General features: G+C 37.0%; 1 protein-coding gene across 1 annotated transcript; it reads right to left on the bottom strand.

Annotated features, from left to right (window-relative positions):
* Window positions 1–459: 459 nt before the first annotated feature.
* On the bottom strand, window positions 460–24,906 carry LOC136099641 (vesicular inhibitory amino acid transporter-like). Its single transcript, XM_065834077.1, has 2 exons — window positions 24,598–24,906; window positions 460–1,611 (listed from the first exon to the last, which is right to left on the bottom strand). Exons 1-2 carry the CDS (start codon window positions 24,904–24,906, stop codon window positions 460–462), a joined length of 1,461 nt encoding a protein of 486 aa, XP_065690149.1.
* Between the last annotated feature and the right edge of the window lie 266 nt (window positions 24,907–25,172).

Below are 25,172 nucleotides of genomic sequence, written 5' to 3'. Positions count from 1 at the left end.
AATAATGTGAAATCGTATTTCATCCATTTGCAATGATAGTTCTCCCAAACTCTATCATATCCTGTAAGCTCAATTTGATAGCTTTGAGACTGAACAGTATCTAACCCTGTGAGGAATTCTGGTTAAATTGGTGGAATCAGTTGCAGTAACCATTTAAGGACGTGCATGTCATGTATGAACAAAACCATACAGGATTAGTTTAAAATTCTTTTCATACTGAATCATCTCCAATGCCTTCTTTCTTCTTAACATTTTAAATAGGAACAGTTTTGTCCTTTGGGGCTAAAAGGTTATTTTTGAATTTGTTTAGAGCCACATAATTTTACAGTTAAAGCCCTGATCCTGCAAACATTTAGGCACATGCTTAATTTTACCTAGTGACAAAATCTCTTATATACTGATTAACAAGGCAAAAGTATTTATAAGTTTTGGGCCTTATTTGTCTTTCAGGGAATCTTTTTATACTCTTCCAAGTACTTCAAGCAGCCCTTTTATTGAGCAAACAATGCCTGCAAGGCTACAAAGGAAACCCAAAATAAAAACAGAGATATCTGCACATTTCTCTAAGAAAGACAGTTTTTTCCATTTAAGTTTTAAATGGAAGAGAGAAGGAAGAAGAAAAGTCATAGCAGCACCTGTTACACTGCCTGTTAAACCCATCAACAAGGCAAAATGTGGTATGAACATGGCCATCAGCAGAGTTAACAAGAGAAATGAGCCTCTTACACCCAGAGCAAATAGTGGAGATCTGTAATTGGAACAGTTGCCCCTAGAAATACAAGCATACACAATTTCTGTGGCTGCAAAAAAGGGCAGAGGGTAAGAAAGGAGAGCTTTGGTTAAGAGACACAAATTCACTAGGGTTTGAAGAAATGATGGCAGGTTGTCAGTGATAACTTCCTTTGTCTCTTCACCCCAGGTCAAGAATGCAGTCAGTGCAAAGGTTGTTTTTGAGACACAAGCAAAAAAATGAGTCCAATCCAGCATACATCTAAACTCCTCTGGGTTTTTCATGTTACCTTCAAGTGTGGGAAGAAATATTTGTGAAGTGTAACTGAAAATGATCACACCTACAGACACCAAGAAGTCCTCAAACTCAATGGAGAGTCTAAATTTTGCCCAGGACCACTGATGGATTTGCGTGACACAGTAAGTCATCACTACAAGGATGATAATGAAATGGACCAAGGAGCAAAGCTGGCTGAGTTTGGAAACAATTTTGAGAGTCTTGATGAATACACAAGGCAGCAGTGTAGCAAATGCAATTACAGACCAAGTTTTCTCAGTCACTGGTATGTATGGAAAACTATGTGACAGCAAGTTCCCACTAACAACCACATACAAAACACACGTCATGATCAGTTCCATCACTTGGGTCACATTGACAACTATACCACCTAGTCTGGGAGACAGTTTTTTGCAGCAGGCATTTGCAATATCTTCATACGTGTCTCTCACTCTTATGAGCTGCCCATCTTCATTTTCTTCATACAAACAAGCGATTAGAATTTTGCCTGTGTAACAGCATAATGCTGCAGCCAAGATAATAAGAAACAGGCCACTGTATCCACTGTGGAGAAGAGCATACGGCAATCCTAGGACAAATATTCCCTGAAGAAGAAAAAGAGAAAGAAAAGAGAGCACAAAATCCCTGAGGCAAAATGTTTACTAGAAGGCACACTCCCACACCTGCCCTCCACCAAGCATTGCTTTCACTTAACTGCATGGTGGAAGTGCTGCTACATTCAACAAAGCAACAATCATGAGAAATGTGTTTATTTATGATAAATGAAATTATCAGAAAAAATGACTGCTCCTTACACACCTGTAATCATAAGCTAGGCAAAAGAGAGTGTGACTGAATGATAGAGTCAGGTTCCTAGTTAATATTTAACGCTGATGTGATTAGGAGCACATTTTAGAAGGTTCACAGGCAGCTATTCAGTCAACATGCATATTAATGAAACAGGTTCAATATCAGTAAAATCAAGCAACTGTAGCATCATCTGAACAAGTTTAATCCAAACTAAAAATAGCACTGTAGATACATCCAGTAATGACAATTCTCTCCAGTCTAAAAATTGCTAACAGACCTGTGGAAAGAAAATGCTATTAGGGTGACATCGGAGTTTGCTTATGTTTTCTCTGTACCTTCGGTATGCCTCATGCAGCCTTTGCTCTTGTCAAGTTCACTGCTAAAGTGATTCTTCTCACAGATGAGAACCTAGACTGTGAAAAATTATTCAGGTGTTTAAGAAAAAATGTAAAACATATAGGGATACTTTAAACAGTTTCTGGAAGGAACAGAATTATATTTGTTTTATCTCTTTTTTTTTTTTTTAAAGTGGCATTTTAGTTTCACAGAACACTGTGTGTATTTCTTTGTCTTTTTCCCTCTTTTTTTCTCTATTTAAGGACAAATGACACTTTAACGTGGTTTAATTTCCCTCAGCACAAAATAAAAAAAAACCTTGAAAAATAGTTATTCATTGAAAGATCCAGTTTAGGAAAGATGCTTCTGTGGCATTTATTTTTTTTATGTTACAGAGCTGGAATTAAGCAAGGCACATTAGTCAGACTGGTTAGGAGTTCTTGATGACTGAAGAAAGGCAGGGAGGAAACAAAATACAGTTAACTGGTTCTACAGAAATTTTGGTTTCAATATTTCTCATAGCACCAACAGCATGATGAAATACGAGAAGAGCTCTGAAGAGAGGCAATTTTTGAAACTCTAAGTAATCATCAATGTATAAAAGCTATTCTCCTTTTTTTCCAGTCACAAACTTCCAGCCAGACTGTGGCTTGAGAGAAGAAATATTAAGTTCTTGAATTAGAGCAGTATTTTTTCTCCAAGTCAGTGATAAAACCGGAGTGCCCATTGTACAAATGAGCAGCATTGACTGTTTCACCAGGCTTCACTCTAGATGCAGACATTCACAGCTTTCAGCCGAATTAGAGCTGCAAGAATCATATTCAATACATGCCTTAGTACATCTCTATTTAAAAGGTTTATGCTTTTATGTACTGAAACAGAATTACCTCAGTTATTATTACTGATGTAATAAGTTATTGACTAGCTACCTTTTCTGGTTGTTTTCAATGACTTCATTTACATAAAAGGTTTTCTATAGGTCACAGGTGTCATTTCATTTAGGAGCTGGGACATTCGACTATGTAGCTTGTGGTACCCCAAATCTCCCCACTCCAATGGCTTAGGTCCATTTTAATACAGGTCTCATGACCCAATTAGCTTGTAGTGTAATAAGCATTTCTTTTCTACATCAACTTTATGGAAGTTTCCAAAATTCTACCATTTCTGCCATCTAACAATCTCCTTTCATAAAAAGACTAGATATCTGGCATATCTAGACTGCAAGTAGTACACATGTAACCATAGTTTTGACATCATGCCATTTTCAATCATGGCTTTCACTGACTGGCAAGTTAGGTAGTTGCCTAAAGAACAAAGTTTGTTTTCTTTCCTATGAAAACAATCCTTGGAGAATATTTATGTAAGAGGTTGGGTTTAGAAACATCACATATACATCAAGTCTATGAGAAAATCAGGAAGATGCAAGCCACAGAGTCATCTTTCATAATCTTTCATATTAACATAAGAACAGTGGTATTTTCTCAGTTCCTTGCAGTTTGCAGCAAGCTTATCTCATTTGTTCCATACCCTCAGCATTACTATTTTACCCCTCAACCTGCATTTGGGAGTTCAAATGGTATCTGCTGACCCAAAGGGTCACTATATAATTAAACTGCAGGTGTGTGCCAGCACAGGCTTTACCCACACAATGGCTTCTCTCCTGCTGAATTTAGTCAATCAGTGTTTATCTGAGTAGCCTCAACCTAAACCAAAGCATAAGTCTTTCAGAGATGTTATCACATTAGACAGCCAATTACAGTCCTCCCCACAGGTGTCTGCTTTTCCATGCTTAATTGTTAGTTTAATGAGAGCATAACATAATTCTAACCTCTAACATCTCCTTGTTGTTGTTTAAACCAAATAATTTTATTTGATGCCTAACATAGACCACAAGATGACAAAGGTGGGGTCTTTTGGGTTGATTGGTTTTTCATCTTCTGAATTTAGACTTTCTTAATCAAATGTAATTTTGCACTATATGTATTCTTTCTTAAAATTATGTATTTGCCAATTTCAAATCACATCCAGTGAGTTTAGAATTTCTAAATTGAACATTTCTACAGAAACTTTAAGTTTTCCTTTCAGCTGAAGTCTTTGATCTCTTTTTCCCAGAGTTTGAAAACTTCAGCTTTCAGTTAATAATAGAAAGCAAACATTGTGGACATAACTGGTTTTGCAGCTTTATGGATACAGAGTGTAGTTAGTAGAGAGAAATGGGAGAACTCTGAACATGCCGATACAGTGTGGTGAAATGACGGTGCTTTTCGTGCCTTGCCAGAAATGTTTTTTCCATTAAAAAAAAAGAAAAAAAAGAAAGAAAGAAAAAGAAAAAAGGTTTCATGTATCACCGCATTGTCAAATTTCTTCGAAATAGACAAAAATATTAGTGATGGCCACAAGAACTGAAGGAATAAAAGACGCTTTGTTAGACTTCAAACCCCATTTTGGATTTGATGTTCTGTTCTTACCTTTCAAAAAGCAATACTTTCTATTAGGACCATTTCCTGAACGTCACCAAGTTTAAATAGTTTCAAAGAAAATGACGTCTTTAATAAGCACTTATTTTGCTGCCAATGTAATGTAACAATACAGGCATTTAGCTGTGTTCTCTGGTTTAAAGCTACTCAGCAACCTCAGAGCATTGCTTGAAGTGACCTATCTGTGGGCAGTTCCTCCTCCATAAAGAAATCATTTCATAGATGTTGCTGAAGGTGGCTTTTTTGCACCTCTCATGAGGAGTGACAGTGCAGAGAATATAGACAGCTCATGTCAAGATTTCACTGATTCTCTGCTACTGGAACAGGGACACAGGTAATTCCTACACCATTTGTCAATGCACATTTGGTTCAGTCTGGCCCCAGCACTTGTTCTTATTGAGTCTTCTGATCATGTGTTCTCATGTCCAAATGATGGCACAGCCAGCCTTAGCTGTGAGGCATCAATTAAAAATGAGCAGCAAAAGGAACTGTTTCTTAAATTGCCTCCTAGCTCTTAGTTGTAGCATTCTGTCTGGGAAGTGTTCCTGTCTGAATGGCTTTATTTCCAGCTGTTCTAGTGCAAAGTCAAATATGTTACCTCTAAATATGCTGTTTTAAGGCAACCTGTTTACAAAATAGAATAGCACAGGGGAAAAAGTGATCACACAGTCGGATACAGGGGAGATGGAGCTTTTGAACCATTTCTCTGTCAGGGCTCAGCGTAGGTGGTTGTGTTATTTGCCATCACTACATCCACCCTGCACAGGGAGGGACCCCACGTTTGCCCAGCAGGCTGCACCTTCCTTTGTCTCCCAAGTTGTTTGCAAGACTTGGATATTTTTACCCTAGACTGAGGATGGAAGTGGAGTGTTTGTGTCAACAAGTGAATACATGTGGTTGTGCAGAGGTCCTTGTGAAACATCGAGAGTAGACTCAGTGCAGGCATCTGGGCCTAGAAAGAAGAAAGGATTGAGTGCTGAACTGGTGATCAGCCTTTGAAGAAATGGCAAGGACAAAAGCAGAAAGAACAGGTAAGGAAAGGTCAGTCTCAGCGAGAAGCTACTTATTAGCCTTGTCAGAATACCCCCAAGTGGAAGCAACCAGGTATGACAGCTACCACCAGAAATTACTCATCCACCTGCAATGCAAAACAAGCAGATCAGGATTTCCTAATTACATCTGCATATTAAAACATTTTTTTTTGCATTTGTTAAGGGTGGGACTGCAATGTTTCCCACACCAGCAAGGCTGGCTGCTTCTTTAAAAATACTAGATATATGGATTAATGTAGAATGCAAAAAGTGTGTCTTCCACTATTACACCACTGGTTTCACGCCACTTCTCAGCGCAAGCACCTCCCCAAGGAATAAAATATGTTTAGGAAAACACATAAATAAGCACAGTCAAGCACTCTGAGAAAATAACAAAATTCCTTAATGTTCAGTTTTAAGATTTTCTAGTCCCAGGTAAAATGCTTCATTTCATAGGCTGTTTTAACCTGAAATGAGACACTTCCTAAAACAAATCAAATTGAAATGTAACTAAAAAGTAAAGAAGATTGAAGCATGGTCGGAGTTGAGACATGCCAAAAGACAATGAAATAAAATGGAATAAAAAGCAATGAAAAAAAATAGACAGAAAAAAATATTTAACCTTAAGACTGAATCAGATAGAAAAATAAGTTAAGAAATTGAGAGGAAGTTAGCTGAAAATTATTCTGTTAGTACAGCACTCCTATATGCAGAACACATGCTGATATGCCAGACTGCTGAATTTTCTTTGATTGCCTTTCACACCATCTGTAGGTACTCCACTGGAACAGTTCATTTAGACCTAACTATTTTCCCAATTACGTATTTGATTCTCTGCATGAACATGGATTAGACATAGAAACTATACAGGAAAGCCTCCTTCATGGATGTTCTTGGAAGAGCAGGGAGATAGATTCAAGGACTCTGCTTTCAGCACACTTTCACAAAATATCTAACTATGTTGTTTAGCATTTGTTGACATTTAAAATAAACAATTTTCCTGAAACAACACACACCTGTGTTGCTGTGGTAGTAATAGGAAGATACAAGTTTATTAATATTAAATTAAAACATATAGCAAATCCCCACATCTCATGCCATAACATGCTTTCTGAACTCCATGGTCTTTTTCCTGTCTTAGCCACCAACATGATCAATGGTGATTTTTTATCTTCTTCTAGATCACTGTTGACTACAGTGAATAATAAAATTATTCTACTAGATGCCGCTAGATAACCTCGTAATCCTACTAGAAACTCATTCCTTTGACAATAGATCCACATTGGCAGTTACTTTTTTGGATCTGTCACTTAGGCAGCTGTTAATCCATTTAAGATGTATTCTATTGTTGCACTAATTTTTAAATCAGAATGTTGTGTATTAATGTGTCAAAATTATTTTAAAAAGTCTAAATATAATATTTATCTTTCACTGCCTATATTACAATCTCATAAAAGGATTTTATCAAGTGTGTTTAATAAGGACTGTAAGGACTCTTTCTCCAAAACCATAAAGATTGACACTAATTATATTCCTAGCTTTTTATTCTGTATCAATTAAAACCTGTATTTAAAATTACATTATTTTTCTCAGAATTGCTGCCAGGTTTCACTGGTCAGGATTTAACTGCCTTTTAAAATATTAGAATGATATCCACAGTCTTCTGAAAATTCCACATGTAATGATGATTGAATAGGAGTATTATCAGGCCAGATGTATCTTTTGTTACATCTCCCAAATGTAAATTTGCTGGACATGCTGCTTTCAAAATATTCACAAGAAATATTTTAACCTTTGTTTTAAATAGTAACTGTAGTTATCTGATAGTTAATTGTGCAAGTCTCAGCTTGGAAAATATAAGCACCTCAACTTATAATTCACAGCTATCTTAAAACAAGTCATTAGCAGAGCTGAGATGAATTTCCTTTCAGAGATGCCTGTTTCTCTGGCTGGGTAAGAGAATATGTCCACAAAGGAGTGTAGACACAGTTTAGAAACTGAGAGTTAGCTATGTCTGATGCAGAATAGCATGACACCTATTCTGAAAGCTTACAAAATGGCCCACTGTTCTCCTGGGCTATAAGCACATGCTCCTGACTCTCTACAGAGACTGCTTATGAACAGTTGCATCTTTTTTTCAGAGTTAAGAACAATTTTAGAACCTCCTTTTAGTCTAATGTAGGAAATCAATGTAGCAAAATTCACAGAGAGATCTCAGAAAAGAGGAAAGCCATCTTATATTAGCAAATCTCTAAGTTAATTTTACCTCCTCTCACATCCATGTACTCGACAGCACTGGACTGTGTGTCCCAGGGGCTTGGCCTGGGTCACTTGCCTGCACCAAGCAGGACAAGGGATGCCGGCAGCCAAGTGCTCACTGTGTCTCTGGGGTTCATCTTGACTAGTGATGACAAACAGATTTTGGATTTACCTGCTATACTCTTTGGAATGGATGCAGGTTTGGATCTTTTGCCTCACTATTTCGTCCCATCCCTCATAAGTATTAGACAAAGTCCTCAAGTTTCACAGTACTGTCACTTTCCTTATCTGCACGTTTTGTAGATACTGTCCTCTACTTTGTTCCCTTCACATTTATCTATAGGTCAGTTTTCATACCTCTCCATTCGAATGAGATCACATATATGGTGCTCCCTTTTTACTTTGTTCCGCTGTTTCTCCTGGTGCTTTTAGACAAACATACACAGTTACATATAGAGACACATTTCTATTAATACCTAATTTATACCACTATCAGTATTTCTGTTTCAAATTTTTGCAACGCACCTCTCCTTTCTTTCCCTAATCCTAAAAATTGTTTTCTTACTGTCCTAATCCCTGGGAGATGCATTTTGTCCTAGTGTCTTTGAGTTTCTATATCTCTTTGGTACATTTCATAATTTATATTTTACAATAGTTACTCTGACCCTCCATTTCTCCCTTTTGTATATTTTTATTTTTTAATTTTAATTGATACATTCACTTCACACCAGAGGTAGGAGGGGTTTTAACACATAGGAATACTATTTCTTAATTTAGAGATGTGGCTTCTGGACATCTCATAAATTCTTGTTAAACAACTTTCAAATTGCTTTCAGAATTTGCTGTCTGTATTTAGTCTTCCTAATCAATCATCCCTCGTAATTTTCTCCAGGTTTATAAAATACACTCTTTTGAAGTACCAAGTATATATGTTGCTGTCCTCCATTTTCCCATAATTAATGTAGTTAGATCCACTGATCTGTTCAACTTTATTCATCATAATGATGCTCAAAATAGAATTACCTTATGCTAGGTTCAATACCTTTTGTGTTAGATAATTATAATCTATCATTTTTAGAAGCTTTAATGATATTTTACTACAGAGTGCGTACGACATCCAGCATAGGTCTTTAAAACCGAAGTCACTGAAAACAATACAATTTTTCTTTCCAGACAATAGCTCTAACATGGATAAGCATCTCTCTAACACAGAGTGCTACTCTCACTTCTTTTACCTACACTTTTTTTGTAAACACGTTTTATGTAATTATTTTTAAACTCCAATTGCATAAATCATCCCATCGTGTATTTACAATATCAGTTATATCCTATTTCTTCTCAGCAGCAAGAATTTCTGGTTCCCTAGCCAGGTACCGAGACTCCTGGCACTGGTCCACAGACACCAGGAAAAGAATTAATCTGCTTTCTCACTCATTTCACAGTTTCTTCACAGCTCAGATGAGTTTGAACTGAAAAATACTACGAGCTGTTCTATGGAAAGCTTCAAATATTGTCCATGGCCTGTATGACCTTAGCAGCAGATCCATCTCCTTTCATGTCAGTGAAAAATCTTCCTTTAACTTCAGGGATGGTTAAATTAGACCCAAGCAATCTTGTTTTTCCTGATTTTTTCTTATTCTTTCTCTCCGCCAATGCCAGCCTGTTTTAGCTGCAGGGAAGAAAGTGGATAAGGTATTTATTCTGTGATTAATGCCTGCAATCACCTTATATACTGAGAGAAACTTTAGAAGTCTTGTTCTGTCAATCCTTCAGGCCCCATAGCAGATAAAAGGGCAGATAGACTGCTCAGGAGATGCTGTATTAAATAAGCAAGTAAGGAAGTCATGTGGTCTGCACTGTAAAATGTATATGTCCATTTGACTGACAGAAGCCACTGGTTTTGTTCTCCTTTGAGTGACCATATTAGGCTTATGAATCTCCTACTGATTAGGAAAGGGAATAGAAGAAAGAAAATATCTAAAGAAAAAATAAATTGCTGCTATTGAATGTGACAGCTGATCCCATTGGCTTTGCTATTGGTTTAAATAGTTGTTCTAAAAGTGAAATAATACGCTCGATGCTTAATTCTGCATGGTTTGATAGAAAATGTTAGTTTTGCATAAATTCAGAGCTGTCTGCAAGAATGCACTGAATCACACAAAGTAAATCTCCCAAGCAAATTACCTTTTAAGAAAATATATTATTTTGCTTTATCCCACAGGAGAAAGCAGGCATTGATAAAAGAATGAGGGCTTTTATTATGTGTTATGTAGCACAGAGGAAAAAGATATGAAAAAAGTAAGGCAATCAAAACTAAACCAAATGTTATTTTGAAATTGAGTAGTGGCGAGCAACATGGACTCACTGGCTGCTTACCAATTTCCTGTATTATAGCTCATCATGGATTCTCAGTTTTTCAACTGAAGTGAGACAAGTATGCAAAACAACCACTATGGCAACGTATAAGTGAGTTTCCATGAAAATATGGTCAAAAGAGTTTGAGGGGAGACAGATAGGGGCCTTTGGGAGACAGGAAGCAAAGGAAAGAAGTGGGGGGACAAAAAACTTTGAGTGTGAACTGACTTAACAAAAGGAGGAGTCAAAGAGCATAGAAAGTTCAAACTCAGGCTCGGAGAAAGCACTTGCCTCATTAGGAGTTTGTCATGAATGTTTCCTCTATGTGACAAGCCATAGTTCTTGTTGCTTTTAATAAGTAAGGCTGAAGAGGAAATGGAAAGAAAATAACCCATAGCACAAAGACCTTTGCACTGGAACAAACCTTGTGTACCTCTGAGAGGTGGAAAGGAAGCCAGGTTGCATCTGCTGGAAGCTGAGTTGTATTTTCTGAAAGATGGCAAGGGATTTATGAGGATTGCATGCAGAATAAAGGGTGACTGAATCCTCCCCTGGCTAATATTATCCTGTTACTTCCTCAGCACAGACCCAACCACCAAATTTAGGTGGACTGCTACTTAAGCTATAATGACTACCACAGATCAGCATATAAAGAGGAAATCTTCTTATAGCACTCACTGGAGAGAATATATTTAATAGTCTGGATGAAAGGTATAAATAGTGGTATACCATTAGTTTTAGTCTCTAGGAATCAGTAAACTAATACGGAGTATCAGAGTATATTCTTCTGGAATACTTGAGAAGAGATGCTGTCTTACAATTAGGCTAAATATAGACAGCAAATCTTTTCTACTGCTAAATTCAGTTAAACTTCAATGGCACTCCTGGAGGCTTCTATCTTTAGGACAAAAGAAGCAGCAACTGATTTTACTGCTATTTCCTCATGGACTGTGCTAGGTTTTGGCTAGGAGAGAGTTAATTTTCTTCCTAGCAGCTGGTACAATGCTGTGGTTTGGATTTAGTATGTGAATAACATTGATAACACACTGATGTTCCAGTTGTTGCTGAGCAGTCAAGGATTTTTCAGCTTCCCATGCTCTTCCAGTGAGGAGATGCAGAAGAAGCTGGGAGAGGACAGGGCTGCAACAGCTGACCCAAACTCGCCAAAGCGATATTCCATACCATGTGACATCAGGCTCAGCAAATAAAACTGGAGGAAGAAGGAGGAAGCAGGGGTCTTTGCAGGGATGGTGTTTGCCCTCCCAAGTAACTGATACACATGATGTAGCCTAGCTTTCCAGGAGGTGGCCTGCCCGTGGGAAGTAGTGAATAATTCCTCATTTTGCTTTGCTTATGTGCATAGCTTTTGTTTTACCTATTAAACTGTCTCGATCTCAACCCATGAGTTTTCTCACTTTTACTCTGTTGATTCTCTCCCCCATCCCACAGTGGAGGGATTGAGTGAGTGGCTGCACGGTGCTTAGCTGCCAGTTGGGTTTGAACCACGACAACAGATACAGATGAAGTTGAGGTTGCAAATTGATTTGCACAGTGGAGGTGTCTCTCTCCTATAATGACATAAAAGACCACATCATAATTAAAATTCAACACAGTAGAAAAATTCCCCTAATGTCAAGTAGATTAGACAAACATTCCCAAAGGTGTATAATTAATAATGAAGATTAAAACTTCAGATCAGGAAAGATATGTGACTAAGTTTTCTGCCATGTTCTGAGTACTCAGCATAAAAGCAAAGTTATTTAAGCTCTCCTTTTAAAAGAAAAAAAAAATTTGAATATAGTTATACATTGTGAAACTGGGCATATGGCATATAAAATGCATGCTGAAGATGTCTTTTCAAGGTCTCTAGATGTAAAATACTTGAAGTATTAATACTTGGAGAGGTATTTGTCATGCTGTTTGTACAGACCGTGACACAGTGGTTCTTGACCTCTGCTGACCTCTGAACAAAAATACTGCCGTTTTAAAGTAAACCATATTCCTTTTCTGTGTGTTGTGTTTGTTTGTTGTTGTTGTTGTTGTTTTGTCGGTTTTGTTCTTTTTTTTTTTTTTCCCCTCTGTTTTTTAAAACAAAAACAAAAACAAAAACAAAAACCTGAACAACTCTTGGTTTGCAGTCGAACTGGAAAGACTTGGAGACAGGATGCTGCCTGGAAACAACCACTGAGGATCTCTGGATAAACAAACAGGGGACCTCGATTATTCTTGATCTTTTACAAGGATTCCAGGTTTATTTTTATCTTTAGATACCAACACCGTCTGTATGGATAGAGATAAAAATACTTATTTCATTATTAAAAACAAATTTAGTTAGGTAATTTCTGTAAGAGTTTGTATATTTTTAAAAAGAGTTTAATTCCTTTTTCTTAACCTGAGCCATTCAGAGAGTGCAGGGAAAACTTCTCAGATCTATTGGATGTCTCCTTTGTTCACACTTCAGTGTTAAAAGCTATAGTGATTTCATATTTGAGAAATTTATTTTAAGACTGCATTTCTTTTCTGTTCCTTTCTTGTTAATAACCTTCTCGCTTTCAAATTTTTAGGCAAAGTCCCGATTTGGTCATGAGGTGAAATGAATGGATTTTAGGTGAAAACTCAGTGACTATCACTAAAGTTACTAAAGTGACTACCTTTTACTCTCTTTGGTACTCAAAGAAATGATCACTTCTTAGCGTCTATTAATTGGATTAATCTCACCCAACTTTTTATATCTAAAGCAAACATTTAATGAATGACTACACATAGCAGCAGAAAAGACATAAATGACAAATCTATCTTGCTTTGATGCACACTTATTAGGAATGGGATTCCTAACTTTACCTATCTAAAGTGATCCTTCCCCTGTGCTCTGCATTGGGGAGTCCACACCTGGAGTATTGTGTTCAGTTCTGGGCCCCTCAGTTCAGGAAAGATATTGAAGTGCTGGAGTGAGTCCAGAGAAGAGCAACAAGACTGGTGAAGTGACTTGAACACAAGACCTATGGGGAGAGGCTAAGGGAGCTGGGGTTGTTTAGTCTAGAGAAGAGGAGGGTTTTTTGGGTTTTTTAAACTGAGATTGGATGTGACCTCATCACTTTCTATAACTACCTGAAGGGAAGTTATAGCCAGGTGGGGATTGGTCTCTTCTCCCAGGCAGTTAGCAATAGGACAAGGGGGCATGGGCTTAAACTCTGCCAGGGGAAATTTAGGCTGGATATTAGAAAGAAATTCTTTACAGGGAGAGTGGTCAGGCATTGGAATGGCCTGCCCAGGGAGGTGGTGGACTCACCGTCCCTGGAGGTTTTTAAACTGAAATTGGACATGGCACTTAGTGCCATGATCTAGTAAATGGACTGGAGTTGGACCAAGGGTTGGACTTGATGATCTCTGAGGTCTTTTCCAATCCAGTTGATTCTGTGATTCTATAAATACAGCAAAAAGTAAAGCTAATCTCCCAGCTCGGGAAAGAACGGGTAGATATAAGGATCACCGCAGGACTATTCATTCCAACAGTGTAGGGCACTTATTTTAGGATTTGTGAATCTCCATTAGAGATGCCTATCTCTCTATGTTGTCTACAGAGTGAGATTATTTCCTTTATGAAGGCCATGTGAGGTGCCCAGGAAGTGCAAAGGAAGAGCAGGAAGCTAGATAATTTAGGAACATGACTGCACCAGGGGAGACAGTGATGGGGGGAAAAGGTATCATTAGGTAAAACGGAGAACACTAGAACATAAAATTGTGAACCATATGAAGTAGTAATAAGGGGTAAGAGAATATGATGGGCAAGAGGCTGTGAGGAAAAATGACTGGATATGAAAAATATCTAACTATAGGCATGAGAGAGGAATAAGTAGAAGGCTAGAGGGAAAGTATGAATTATGCATCTGATTATCCTTTCTGATTAGGAAAAGAAACCTTCAGGGGTGGAATGGCAGCTCCTCACAATTTAGGAGATGGAAAAGAGTCTCTGAAATCCCATCCAGGCAGCAGAGGGAAGCCTACAATTTTGTGCAGGTATTTTATTTTAACTTGAGATGACAACAATAAAAAGTGCAAAACGAAGAGCTCAGAGCAGCTGGCTTTCCAGCATAAGTGAAGAAAGTCAGCAGGCAAGCAAAAGCAAGAAGAGCAGGAGTGGAGGACTCATTTTAAACTCCAGATCCCAATTAAATCTCAGAAGATTTTTCAGTCCCTTCAGGGAAGGTGGCTGGGGAGATGTCATTTGGAGTTGCAGAAATCATGCAGACAATGAGACAAGAGAATGGCTTTAAAATGTGGTGAGAGAGAATAGACCTCTGTGCCAACTTCTAAATATGATAAAAACAGTAAAATCAGGAAATTAACAGTCATTATTAAAGGACAAATAAGATAACTTCTTATACACATAAATATCTTTCTTATGGAAGAAAAATATTGTATCTTGTGTCATATAATTCTTACACCCATATTTACATTTCTTCAGTCTCCAGTAGAACTCTTTGTAATTTCTGATATACACAAATTCACTTTGAAATGATCAAAGCAGAATGGGCTTTAAAACTGGAAAAAAAACCCCTCTGCTTATCAGGGAGGAACTAGCCTGAATCAAACATATTTCTAGAGGGGAAAAATTAGCAATTAATGGAAATACTCAAGTAGAATAAAGGCAAAAAAAAGGGGAAGCTACCATTGCTACTGATAACATAAACCAACCAAAATGTTTCCTCTAGAGACTTACAAAACATAATCTGTTGGTGCTGTTATTTGTGTCAATTCAAGGAATGGACTGAGAGAAATTGAAATGGATAGCAGGGTATGTGTGTATGAGTTGAAGTGAATGTTTCCTCACTTTGACTCATATGTTTACATTTTTGAGAACTAAATGTTAAATTTGTTTGATTTTTTTTTTTTTTTTTTTTTTTTTTGGTTAGCTATTTAGTGAACACTGTATTGTACATATGGCAAAACTAGTGCCACTGGCCAAGAATACAGAATGCATTGCCTTCCAAGAAACATGGTGTGTGTGGGGAGAAGAGGGAGAATAGATGCAAATAGAAGTCAATTTCTTTTATTTAGCTTTAGGGGCAGAACGTTTTACACAGCTTACTGTGCTAAAACTAGGTTACAATATATATCATCTTCAGTACCATGTGTAATCAGTGTTTAGGGCTTTTTATTTTCTCAAATAGCTCCATTTGCTCATTCAGACAGAGCTTGTGCCATTTCAGTGAATCTCTTGCTGTCAGAAATTATACACATCGAAGTAAACTCTAGATTAACCATGTATGGATTTTACTGTTGTGAAGTCTGCTAAAGAACTAGTATTTCTGATTCTATCAGTACATTATAATAATTCAGATGTCCTTTACTTTCAGAATTCAATTCTCATACACACCTGCAGACATTGAGCTTGTCAAGCTTTATACCTTGATGAGCACACTCTTTATAAAAAAATGAGCTCCCTTCTGAAAATTTGCTAATGGCAGTGAAAAAAGTTTACAAAAAAAACAGGAAAGGAATGCTATCTGACAAAATATTTTACTTTCTGTTGCCCATCACTATGTTTTTTCTGTCTTGGGAGGAAAGTTATCTTGGGAGGATTTATATATCTAAATATGACTCATTAAAGCAAATTTGCTGAGGTTACACACCTCATAACTTTAAGAATAAGGACAGAAAGAACATTTTTAAAAAGAATATTTTCCATCAGTTGTAGCTGGTCAGTGGTATGTGCTATAGAGACACAAGTGCGCAAATTATCTCAGCCATAGAAGGCTGGTAAATAATTTTAATAGGCAATTTGGGCTTTGTTTTGAAAGGTAACTGTCAAACATAATATCACAACAATAAAGCAAGCAGATAGATATAGAAACTCAAAGTTGTCTAATAACAGTGTTTTAAAATACCATGTGACCTGCCATGAATTTAAAAAAGGAGAAATTATACCATCTGTTTTCATTGAGGTTGTTAAAATGCTCTCAGGGACTGACGAGACCAAAAAGCAAGGTGGATTAATTCGATTTTAATGTAGCGGGAAAGTATATCAGCTATTCCCTTCACCTGAGGGAGCCAGAGAACAAGGGTTCTGCAACAAGTCATGGTGCATTGGGTTCTCCCATGGAATAAAGTGATCGTTGCTTTTGGGCAGCTGACAATTACTCGATCCTATTTGGTAACACTTACAATTTCAAAGGGTATAATTTTCATAATGCTACTATCCATTTATCTTTGATATCATGGTTCTGTCATTTTCTTTCTTGGCCATCTGGATTTTTAAGATGGAATGCCCATTTTAATGGGTGAATATTCTAAAAGTACTCATCACATTTATCTGGTGATTTATCTTGTGCTCAGGCCCTACAATGGGTCTCAATAGCAAGGAGAATACATTCTATAGAGAAAAAATAGGAAACTGAATCAAATGTCAAGCTGATTTATCACAAGCCACATTTAAACAATCATTATTTTGTAAAGAGTTTCTGTGAAATAGAAAACATTTTGAGACTTACTTTCAAAACTGTTTTCAGTATTGGAGCACCTGGAAGTCCTTGACTGGAATCCCATTGTGCAGGGTACTGTGCAAACAAAGTACAAAACCATGGTCTCTTCTCCCAAGAATTTGAAATCTAGGGGTAAGATAACTGGAGACAAATACAGGCAGACAGGCGAGTCAAGGAAAACATGAGTCAATACTGGAAACTGTGAGTCAAGAGAGTAAATAGTGGTTTCAGCATAGCTAATAATGGTGAAACTTTCAGCAAAAGGCTATTTCTAAGAGGATCAGAGGAGTGTAAATAAGTATCTTCATATAAGTTCATAGGAAAGTTTTTTTAAATATTTAACAAATTGACAATGGTAATTGTAACTGGAAAATCAGAGTCCAGTCAATAGATGCAGAAAGATAAATGGTAGACCGTTAAAGATGAGTAGCTTGCATTTGATTTGGTGATTGAAGAGGTGCTTGCAAGAGCTGGTGGACACATGGGATATGGAACTGCATCAGCTTCTCAGGTGGGTGTACACGGGGTGAGCTTGGCAAGCTCAAGGAAGAGTGTGCTACTGTGATGCAGATGGGGAATTATTAGTGCTCAGATAAGAGTTTTAGCCCTGTGAATCAGTAAATCAGACTATGTATTAGTGAGGTTTTACAATAAAAATAAGGAGAAGCTGGACATAGTCTGAATGTGAGGATTTAGAAAGAGGCCTGATTGAAAGATGATGCTAGATGATAGGCCTGTGTGGTAGCAAGGACAAAGACATTCACAGGCAGTGAAGAAAGGCTGGTGTGGACAGATTCTGGACAGAAGACAAGGAGCTCTGTTTAGCTGCTTCTAGCTACTGCTGAACAGACAGACTGATATTTCATGTGGGCCGCAGAGTGATCTACATAAGATGTGAGTTTGAACCAGTCCAGGAAAACACTCTGCTGCCATCCCACACTCCCACAGGTGGTGAAGGATGTGGTGGCCATCAACAGTGTCTGTAGCAGCCCCAAAAACCTAGGTCTGTTGCAGGTAATAACCTAAGGTAGGAAAGCGCAGGGGAGACATTCAGAAGACATCACCGGCATTTTTTGTGTGCCTGGTTATGCACAGCGGTGTAGAGCAGAGGAAGCTGGTCATGACCCTGGGTATTAATTCATGTAATACTTTTCCCATTCAGGACAGCATGTATCTCACTAAGCTATACACACTTCCATTAGGCCCCTCAGTATCTAATACAATGTATATATGGTATACACATGGTGTACATGGCAAGGTTTTGGTAGTGGGGGACTGCAGAGTGGCCTCTGTGAGGAGAGGTCAGGGTTGCCCCGTGCCAGATACTGTCAGCTCCAGCCAGCTCCAACAGACACATTACAGAGTATGGCTGAACCCCTTAGAAAACATGGAGGTGCCTCAGGGAAAGCATGGGCAAAGAAAGGCCAAAATCACCACAGAGAGTAGGAAGGTGACTGTAGCAGTGAAAGACTATAGCTGACCATGGCAAAATGGGGAGAAAGGGTGTTACTTTCATGTATGCCTTTTTTCCCCTCCAATCCCAGGTGCAGTAATCAAACATATATCTATTAATCAGCAATAAAGTTAATTTTCCCCAAGTCTAACCCTCCACACCACTGTATGCTTACCTGTGGGTTCCTTTGTTCTATCACATGCACAAAATTTCAACTAATACCAGCTTCATGCAGGAGGACTATAGCCTTACACCTATAAAATAACTATTCTAAAAGATTAATAGTAGTAGATTTTCCAGATGAAAAGATTTTCTAACTGATATGACAAGTGAACAATCAACAAGAAGTCTCCACTTATAACAAACAGGTGCTTGCAAATTCCACAAGATTCTCCTGACCAGACTGTGACAAACTGGATGGCAAACCCAGGATAAGTATACTATGCATCGCAGTGACTTTGCTACTGTTTCTAAGAATAACCTGCAAAATAATATGGTGGCTTTGAAATTTAGATGCTGAAATATACAGATTTCAAAAGTACTAGCCGAGAAGAGATACAGCTGAAGTTGTTGGAAAAAACAGATAATTGACATCGCTAAAACTTGAGTGTCAAATAAATATTTTTGTGAAATGTAAGGTTATAATTTGAGGTTCTGAACAGAATTGTTCAGATTTCTTTAACCACAGTAGTGTTTCTGGCTACTGTTATCAAAAGGATGTAATATTAGACAGTTATATGTGTAAAGCTCAGGTAAAAATCAGTTAAAGATATAAAATAAAGATATTGGTGAAGAATAGATATTTAAAAATATATCTATCTTACACCCTGTATAATCGAGATATTCATATTTAAGGCTGAAGTTGCATGTAAAATTCCATGTTTGTGTAGAGTATTATACTTTAGAATGTTTCCCTCTCATCTCATATAATTACAAGATATATGATAATTATTTTAGAACATACTGGCACAATAAATTATAGACCATTGTATATCAGTTATAGGCAAACTATTGAGGCTTAGTTATTTATGAAGGAGAAAGAGAGAGACATCTCCTGTAATTCTCCTATATCTCATCTGTTAAGAAAGGCAATTTTGGGCCCATGGTTCAGGCAAGCATAATCTAAGGACTGCTTTAACTTCTAAAGATTTTTAATATGTCATTTTAACACCTAGAAGACTGCAAGAATTGCAATACTTTTATCTGTTACTTGTGTAAATCTTGTACTTGTTTTTGGGGTGCTTCAAGAGCTAGTATGGTGCCTTCTGAACTGATTGTCCATATGCTGGGGACTGTCTGCATGTCCAGGGAATTATTTATGGAGTAGTTCTCTTATATCACAAATCCTACTTGTTGGCAAATCTGACAAGAGTGGCTATGGAAAACTGATTTGCCGCTCCTAATATTTTCATAATAGTTACAGTAGAATATGCTGATGTAAATCCATTCAATGCTCCCTCCATCTGTTCATTTCCCAGATGATTTGACAAACACAAAATGCAGAACCTACAAGACAGCAACTTAAATCCCATGAGAACAATCCAAATATTTCTTCCTGGAATAAGAAACAGTTTTAGACGAGCCAACTCTCTATGTTTAGGAGTTCTGGCTTCATAACATTTTTTGTGTTTGCAGCTGACCAAGGGAAAAGTAGACTGATATAGTGCATTCTCTAATGAGATTTATGGGAATGGCAGTTAGTTAACTCAAAATCATCCCACTGCACAGTGCTTACCTGTCAAATAGAGAAATTTCTGTGAAGTAGATATAATTTCACTGTTGCAGGATAACACATTTTTAATAAAAAGCTTTTGTGATAAAAAGTAGGGTTCAGAATAGAGAGAATACATATGCTATATGCAGCCTTCTCTGTGCTATATGAATATGTGCACAAAATTATAGAAATCTACTGCAGTGTCTGAGCTGAAATAAAAGGTTATATGAAGTAGTGACATATGTCCAGAATCTATTTTTCCCTCAAGAGAAAATCCAAAGAGAAAACTAGGGCACAAAAATCACTTAAAGAATCTTCTTACTTAAAACATATCTTTTATCTATTGCATTGCATAATGATGACATTCTATCATAGGAAAAAAAATCTGCATTTAGATGTCTCTCACCAGGCTCTAGGTCTTTTTTGGATCTCCAGTTGTGGCCATATGGGTTTGTGGTTGCAAACCTATTAAAAATAAATTTGGCCAGTATTGCCAGAGCATTTCAGCTAAAATCATATTAATTGGCATTTTTATGTGCACCACAATAGTCCTACAGTCTTGGAATTTTACTTTGTGCTGTCATTTTTTCACTAACTCCATTTGGAAACTTGAATTACTTGCTGGTCCTAGATATCGGCATTGAGCATGTACCTTTAATTCTTGGTATCACCTCTTGCTATGAGATGCAGAAGTCTATTTCCCTCAGACATCTATAATTCAGCTCAGAGTATGACTTCAGCTTCAATGTATAATTCAAGGAAGTTACAGTTCTGGGCAGTAGAAAGAATTGACCCTTGTTCTCAAGTCTGGAAAACAAATACTGAAGATCAAGTACTGCAGTGAAGACCTAAGTGGTTATTTAGTTATGTGACTAAATTATTTAAGGTTGAGGATGAGAAGATTCGTATCATACATCTAGTGACCTGATGGCTTTCTAAGCACGCAAGCATGTACATATTTATATTTAGAAAATTTTTAAATATGATGTCAATAAAGCTTAATGAGTGAGGTGTCTAGACACCTTAAAAAGATGTTTGATTTTGTACCTTTAGGGGCACATCTGCTAATTCTGTTTCTCAGTGTCACTGTATTTTCCACTTAAGTCTTTGGGATTTGTTGATATTCAGTGAGCACTCTAAAGATTCAGTCTGTATTAGAGAGATGAGGGTGGGTAACTCAGAGGAAACATCATAGAAAATGAAATATTAATTATGAGATATTCTTGAGTGAATCTTTTCAAGTTACATAAATAAAAATGAACTATATTGGAGCCCAATAAGGAAATATAGATATAATGGCACAGCATGAAGGCAATACAGATGTACACTTTAATTTTTAAAAATGGTGATTGTTGAAGTGTCTTTTCTAAACTAATGCACAATATACAGAATATAAATGTAATGACCACATTTATGATCGTCACTGTAATAATAATTACCATTGATGCAATTTAAAATAATTATTAATAATAATAATTGCATGATGTTTTTTCCTAGAAGCACTCACAGTAGAGTGTTATTCTACTGTGTTATTCTGATCATGGAACAAGAAAACTGCCTCTGCCACAGGTCTTTCCAATCTTTGTACAACCTAGTCTCCTTAACAAGCGATAGGAGACAAAAGATGGTTACATTAGGTATCAAATGCCTTGAATCAAAAGCACATTTAATATGTTTTGATACATCTTGTTTTATGCAATATCCAGGAAAGAACTGTGCACTTATATTACACTGTATTTTAAAGATTGTACAGACATCATAATACTGAAAGCACTTTGGAGCTGCCTGGTAAAGTGGCTGACTTTTTTGCACTGTTAAACTTGTTTGCAAACCTGAGACTGAAGTGGAGATAGACTTGCATGCTCTAAACTACAGCTTTACTGAGATTAACATTATCTCAGCTCATTGCAAGGGCGTTGGACTTGATGACTTTGAAGGTCCCTTCTAACCCAAACTGTTCTATGATTATTTCACTTCTTGTCATTATTTCACTTCTTCCCTTTCTATCTATCTATCTCTTGTTTTTTCTCCATTCTTTGTTGTCTTATGCCCTTTCATGATACTAAAGAGTGAGTGCCTTTTTCTTTTAGTTTGGCTTTCTCTTTCTTGGAGAAGCATTCTCCATACTGTTTTCAACAATTCTCCTACATGTGGCTGGCAAATACTTTATTGTCCTTTGGTTCTGCTGTGAAATGCTGTACCATCAGAATTTAACTACCTTCTTCCTTGTGACTGTTGCTTTGCTTATCTATCCAGCACTACTGTACAAGTCAGTACAATTTTTTTGACCTTTTACTGCCATATGCAAACAAATGTAACTTGCATCATTCTGCCAGATGATGCTGTTCGTTTTCCTTTTTGAATTAACTCAGTTTTATGGTTTCTGTCCTTACCTAGATTAACTGGATACAGATTTTCATTTGGCTGTGCTGTGCTGGAATACAAAGCACGTTTCCCTGGAAACTTCAAATGTCTGAAGCAATCATTTACACATACAATATCATCACCAAAAGTGCACATTTTTTCAGTTGAAGTTAAAAACAAAATAAAAATCTCTACCTGTTTGTTTGAAAATATTTACATTAAAACACTGCAAGAAAACCCTTGTTTTTCATTTCAGACACCAAAGATTTAATTATAATAAATCTGCATTGTGAAATAACTTCACTTTCAGACTAATTGTATTCACCAGAAAAACTGTTTAGAACACTTCAGAATTCTGTTGAAATGTTTACCTCTAATTGCCATGCAAAACACTTCCGCCCTTTCCTCTGGGTAGGGCAAAAACAACTGTCATCTTAGCATAGATTGTCTGCACCAGTCAAAAATGTTTGGATTGTTTTAATCATTCTGTTTGCAAGTCTGACTTTCTCTTCAAAGCTATTCATAGACATTTCTTCAAACCATTATTTTTAACTGACAGATGCATGTTCAATATTCCCTCTTTTCTTCTCCTGCCTATGCCCTTCCTTTTCTCTACTTTCTACCCTTGTTACTGAATCAGACGGTAAGGTATATAGGAAAATAGGAAAAATACACAAACGTGTACATAGATTCACATATGTGCTCACATACGCACATATGTGGTTTCACCAGGTGTCATTAGGACACTTCGGTTGTACCATTAATAAACTATAGCTTTGCTATATCCTCAGCCTGCCTTAGGAGGGAAGCTCAGTACAGCTGTAGCCAACTGCTCTTTTAATGCTGATTTCTAAAGTATCTGACCAAAAGAAATACAACAACAGTATGCAACACGCAGCATGCTGAGAGTTTTGACTAAGACCATAGTTACTGATCTGATTGGATAATTTAGCTTAAATTTGTCCTGTTTTTAAATAGGCAACTGTATGTTTGATAGTGTTTTTACTACGTGTTATAGGTCTAATTATAACTGGAAACTATAATATTAATAACTAATAGCAATTGCGTGCATAACAACATTCAGGAATTTTTAGGCACTTCAGTGTATTTACAGAGGCATTATTACTTTTGTTTTTCAGAAAGAAAAACAATGAGTGAGAGAGAACATGACTTGCCAAAAGGTCATAAAGCAAATATTGACAGAATTGACTTCCAGAATGAAATCTTGGCTTCGGTGAAATCAAAGGCAAAACTCACAGAGACAACAATGGGCTCTCATCCCAGACTGCTGTCCTGACTAGATGTTGCTGAGGGAGACTGAAGGTAACAGAATGTAGTTCGGGTATTTTAGGACTTCACACTTCTATTCACAGCTGAACACCTTCTGAGTATGATATGTTACTGTGCCCTGGATGTTATTGCCTTGGCTCTCAAGTGGTGGTGCTCATGTTTGAAAACACAGCAGGGTTAGAAACATGTCCCTTTTCTCCTCCTTCGCAAAACTGAGGGTTGAACTGGATACATAAACAAATGTTCATCAGCGTAATCACAGACTTGTGTGACACTGGAAGGGTTATTTTTCTATAATTAAAGTGCCACAAGAAGTATTTAAGTAAAAGTTACTGGGACTATATGTGTCTGTGGATACTGCTTTCTTCTTATCATGTGAAACAGAAAGTTAGCGGTAATGATAAAATTAGGTAAGGAAATGGATCAGGAAAAGTGAGAAAAATAATCTGAAACATTGAGTGTTAAATTTAAGGATTCAGAATGAAACTCAAATTCCACACATAATGCTGGGACCAAATACTTTCAGCCTTTTCAACCTGATTATTTTCTTTGACATTGACAAGTATTATTACAAATCTTGTGCTTAATGCTCCAATTTATATGTAGTCTAACTCATACGTCAGCAAATTCATGTCTGACATCAGTCTGATTCTTACTATCCTCTTTTTATTAGATGTTTACCTCACATTTCTATCAAACATCTCTGTCATGGAATTCAAATATACTTATTAAAGATAATGCCTGCACTTCAAAAACTGGTGCAATCACTACCTTTTCACTTTCACCTAGCTTATATATTTTTTTAAACTTCAGCTAACATATCTATCTTTTTTCCCTTTGGAACTTTATATTTTTCAGAGTGCTAGTCTTGTGCAGAAAGTGACATATCTTAGTAATAAATTCATAAAAACATTCTAGAATATTGCAAAATGATGGTGCAGTTAAGTAAAATAAAACAGGATAAGTGATGACCAAGTTTTTCAAATGATGATTATAATGTATGGGGGAGGAAAAGGTTACCTGAATGGCATTTGTCACATTCCATCCTGCTTCCCAGCTGGTGATCAGTTTGACCTGGGCACATGGCAGGGGAGCTGGGGACTTGTGTTCTGGATCCTGGTGGCAAACATCAAGCTCAAAGTTCAAGGGTCCATCTGTTTCCTCTCTCTCCTCAATGTGAGTTCTATTCAGTTCATCTCTTCTAGCAAAATTCAGATGCTCTTCATCAGTGTCTAGGCAACTGTCCCATCTCACAATTCCCAAAAGGAGAGATCGTGTTTCCGTAAAGCAGTTGAAAAGAGATGAAAAAGTCTGTTTCAGGTGAGCCATACTGAACACTAAAGTAAAATATTTCCTTACATGTCTATTTTTTTTTCAGCAGTTGTACATTGTTAATCCTTTTGTTAGGTTAGCCGTGATATTGTATCTATGATTAATGAAGTATGTTGTCTTCAGTTCATTTATTTGTGCCTGTTTCAAGTGCCAGCAAAATAAATATCTCCAAGGTCTTCAACATATTGCTTAGAGTAGTCTGCAGTGAGATTTAATAGTCTGCAAGCTGCAATTTACAATTCAAATCCTTTTTTCTCTTACCT

Source organism: Patagioenas fasciata, chromosome 3, assembly GCF_037038585.1.
Source record: "Patagioenas fasciata isolate bPatFas1 chromosome 3, bPatFas1.hap1, whole genome shotgun sequence".
Taxonomy (NCBI): domain Eukaryota; kingdom Metazoa; phylum Chordata; class Aves; order Columbiformes; family Columbidae; genus Patagioenas; species Patagioenas fasciata.
Note: the sequence above shows the minus strand (reverse complement) of the source record. Positions and strands in the feature narration are given on the sequence as shown.

Coding starts and splice junctions, on each gene's coding strand:
- LOC136099641 (XM_065834077.1), bottom strand. CDS start 24,906: ATGGCTCACCTGAAACAGACTTTTTCATCTCTTTTCAACTGCTTTACG. Junction 1,612..24,597: donor ATGTGACAAATGCCATTCAG/GTAACCTTTTCC, acceptor TTTCTTCTTCAG/GGAATATTTGTCCTAGGATT.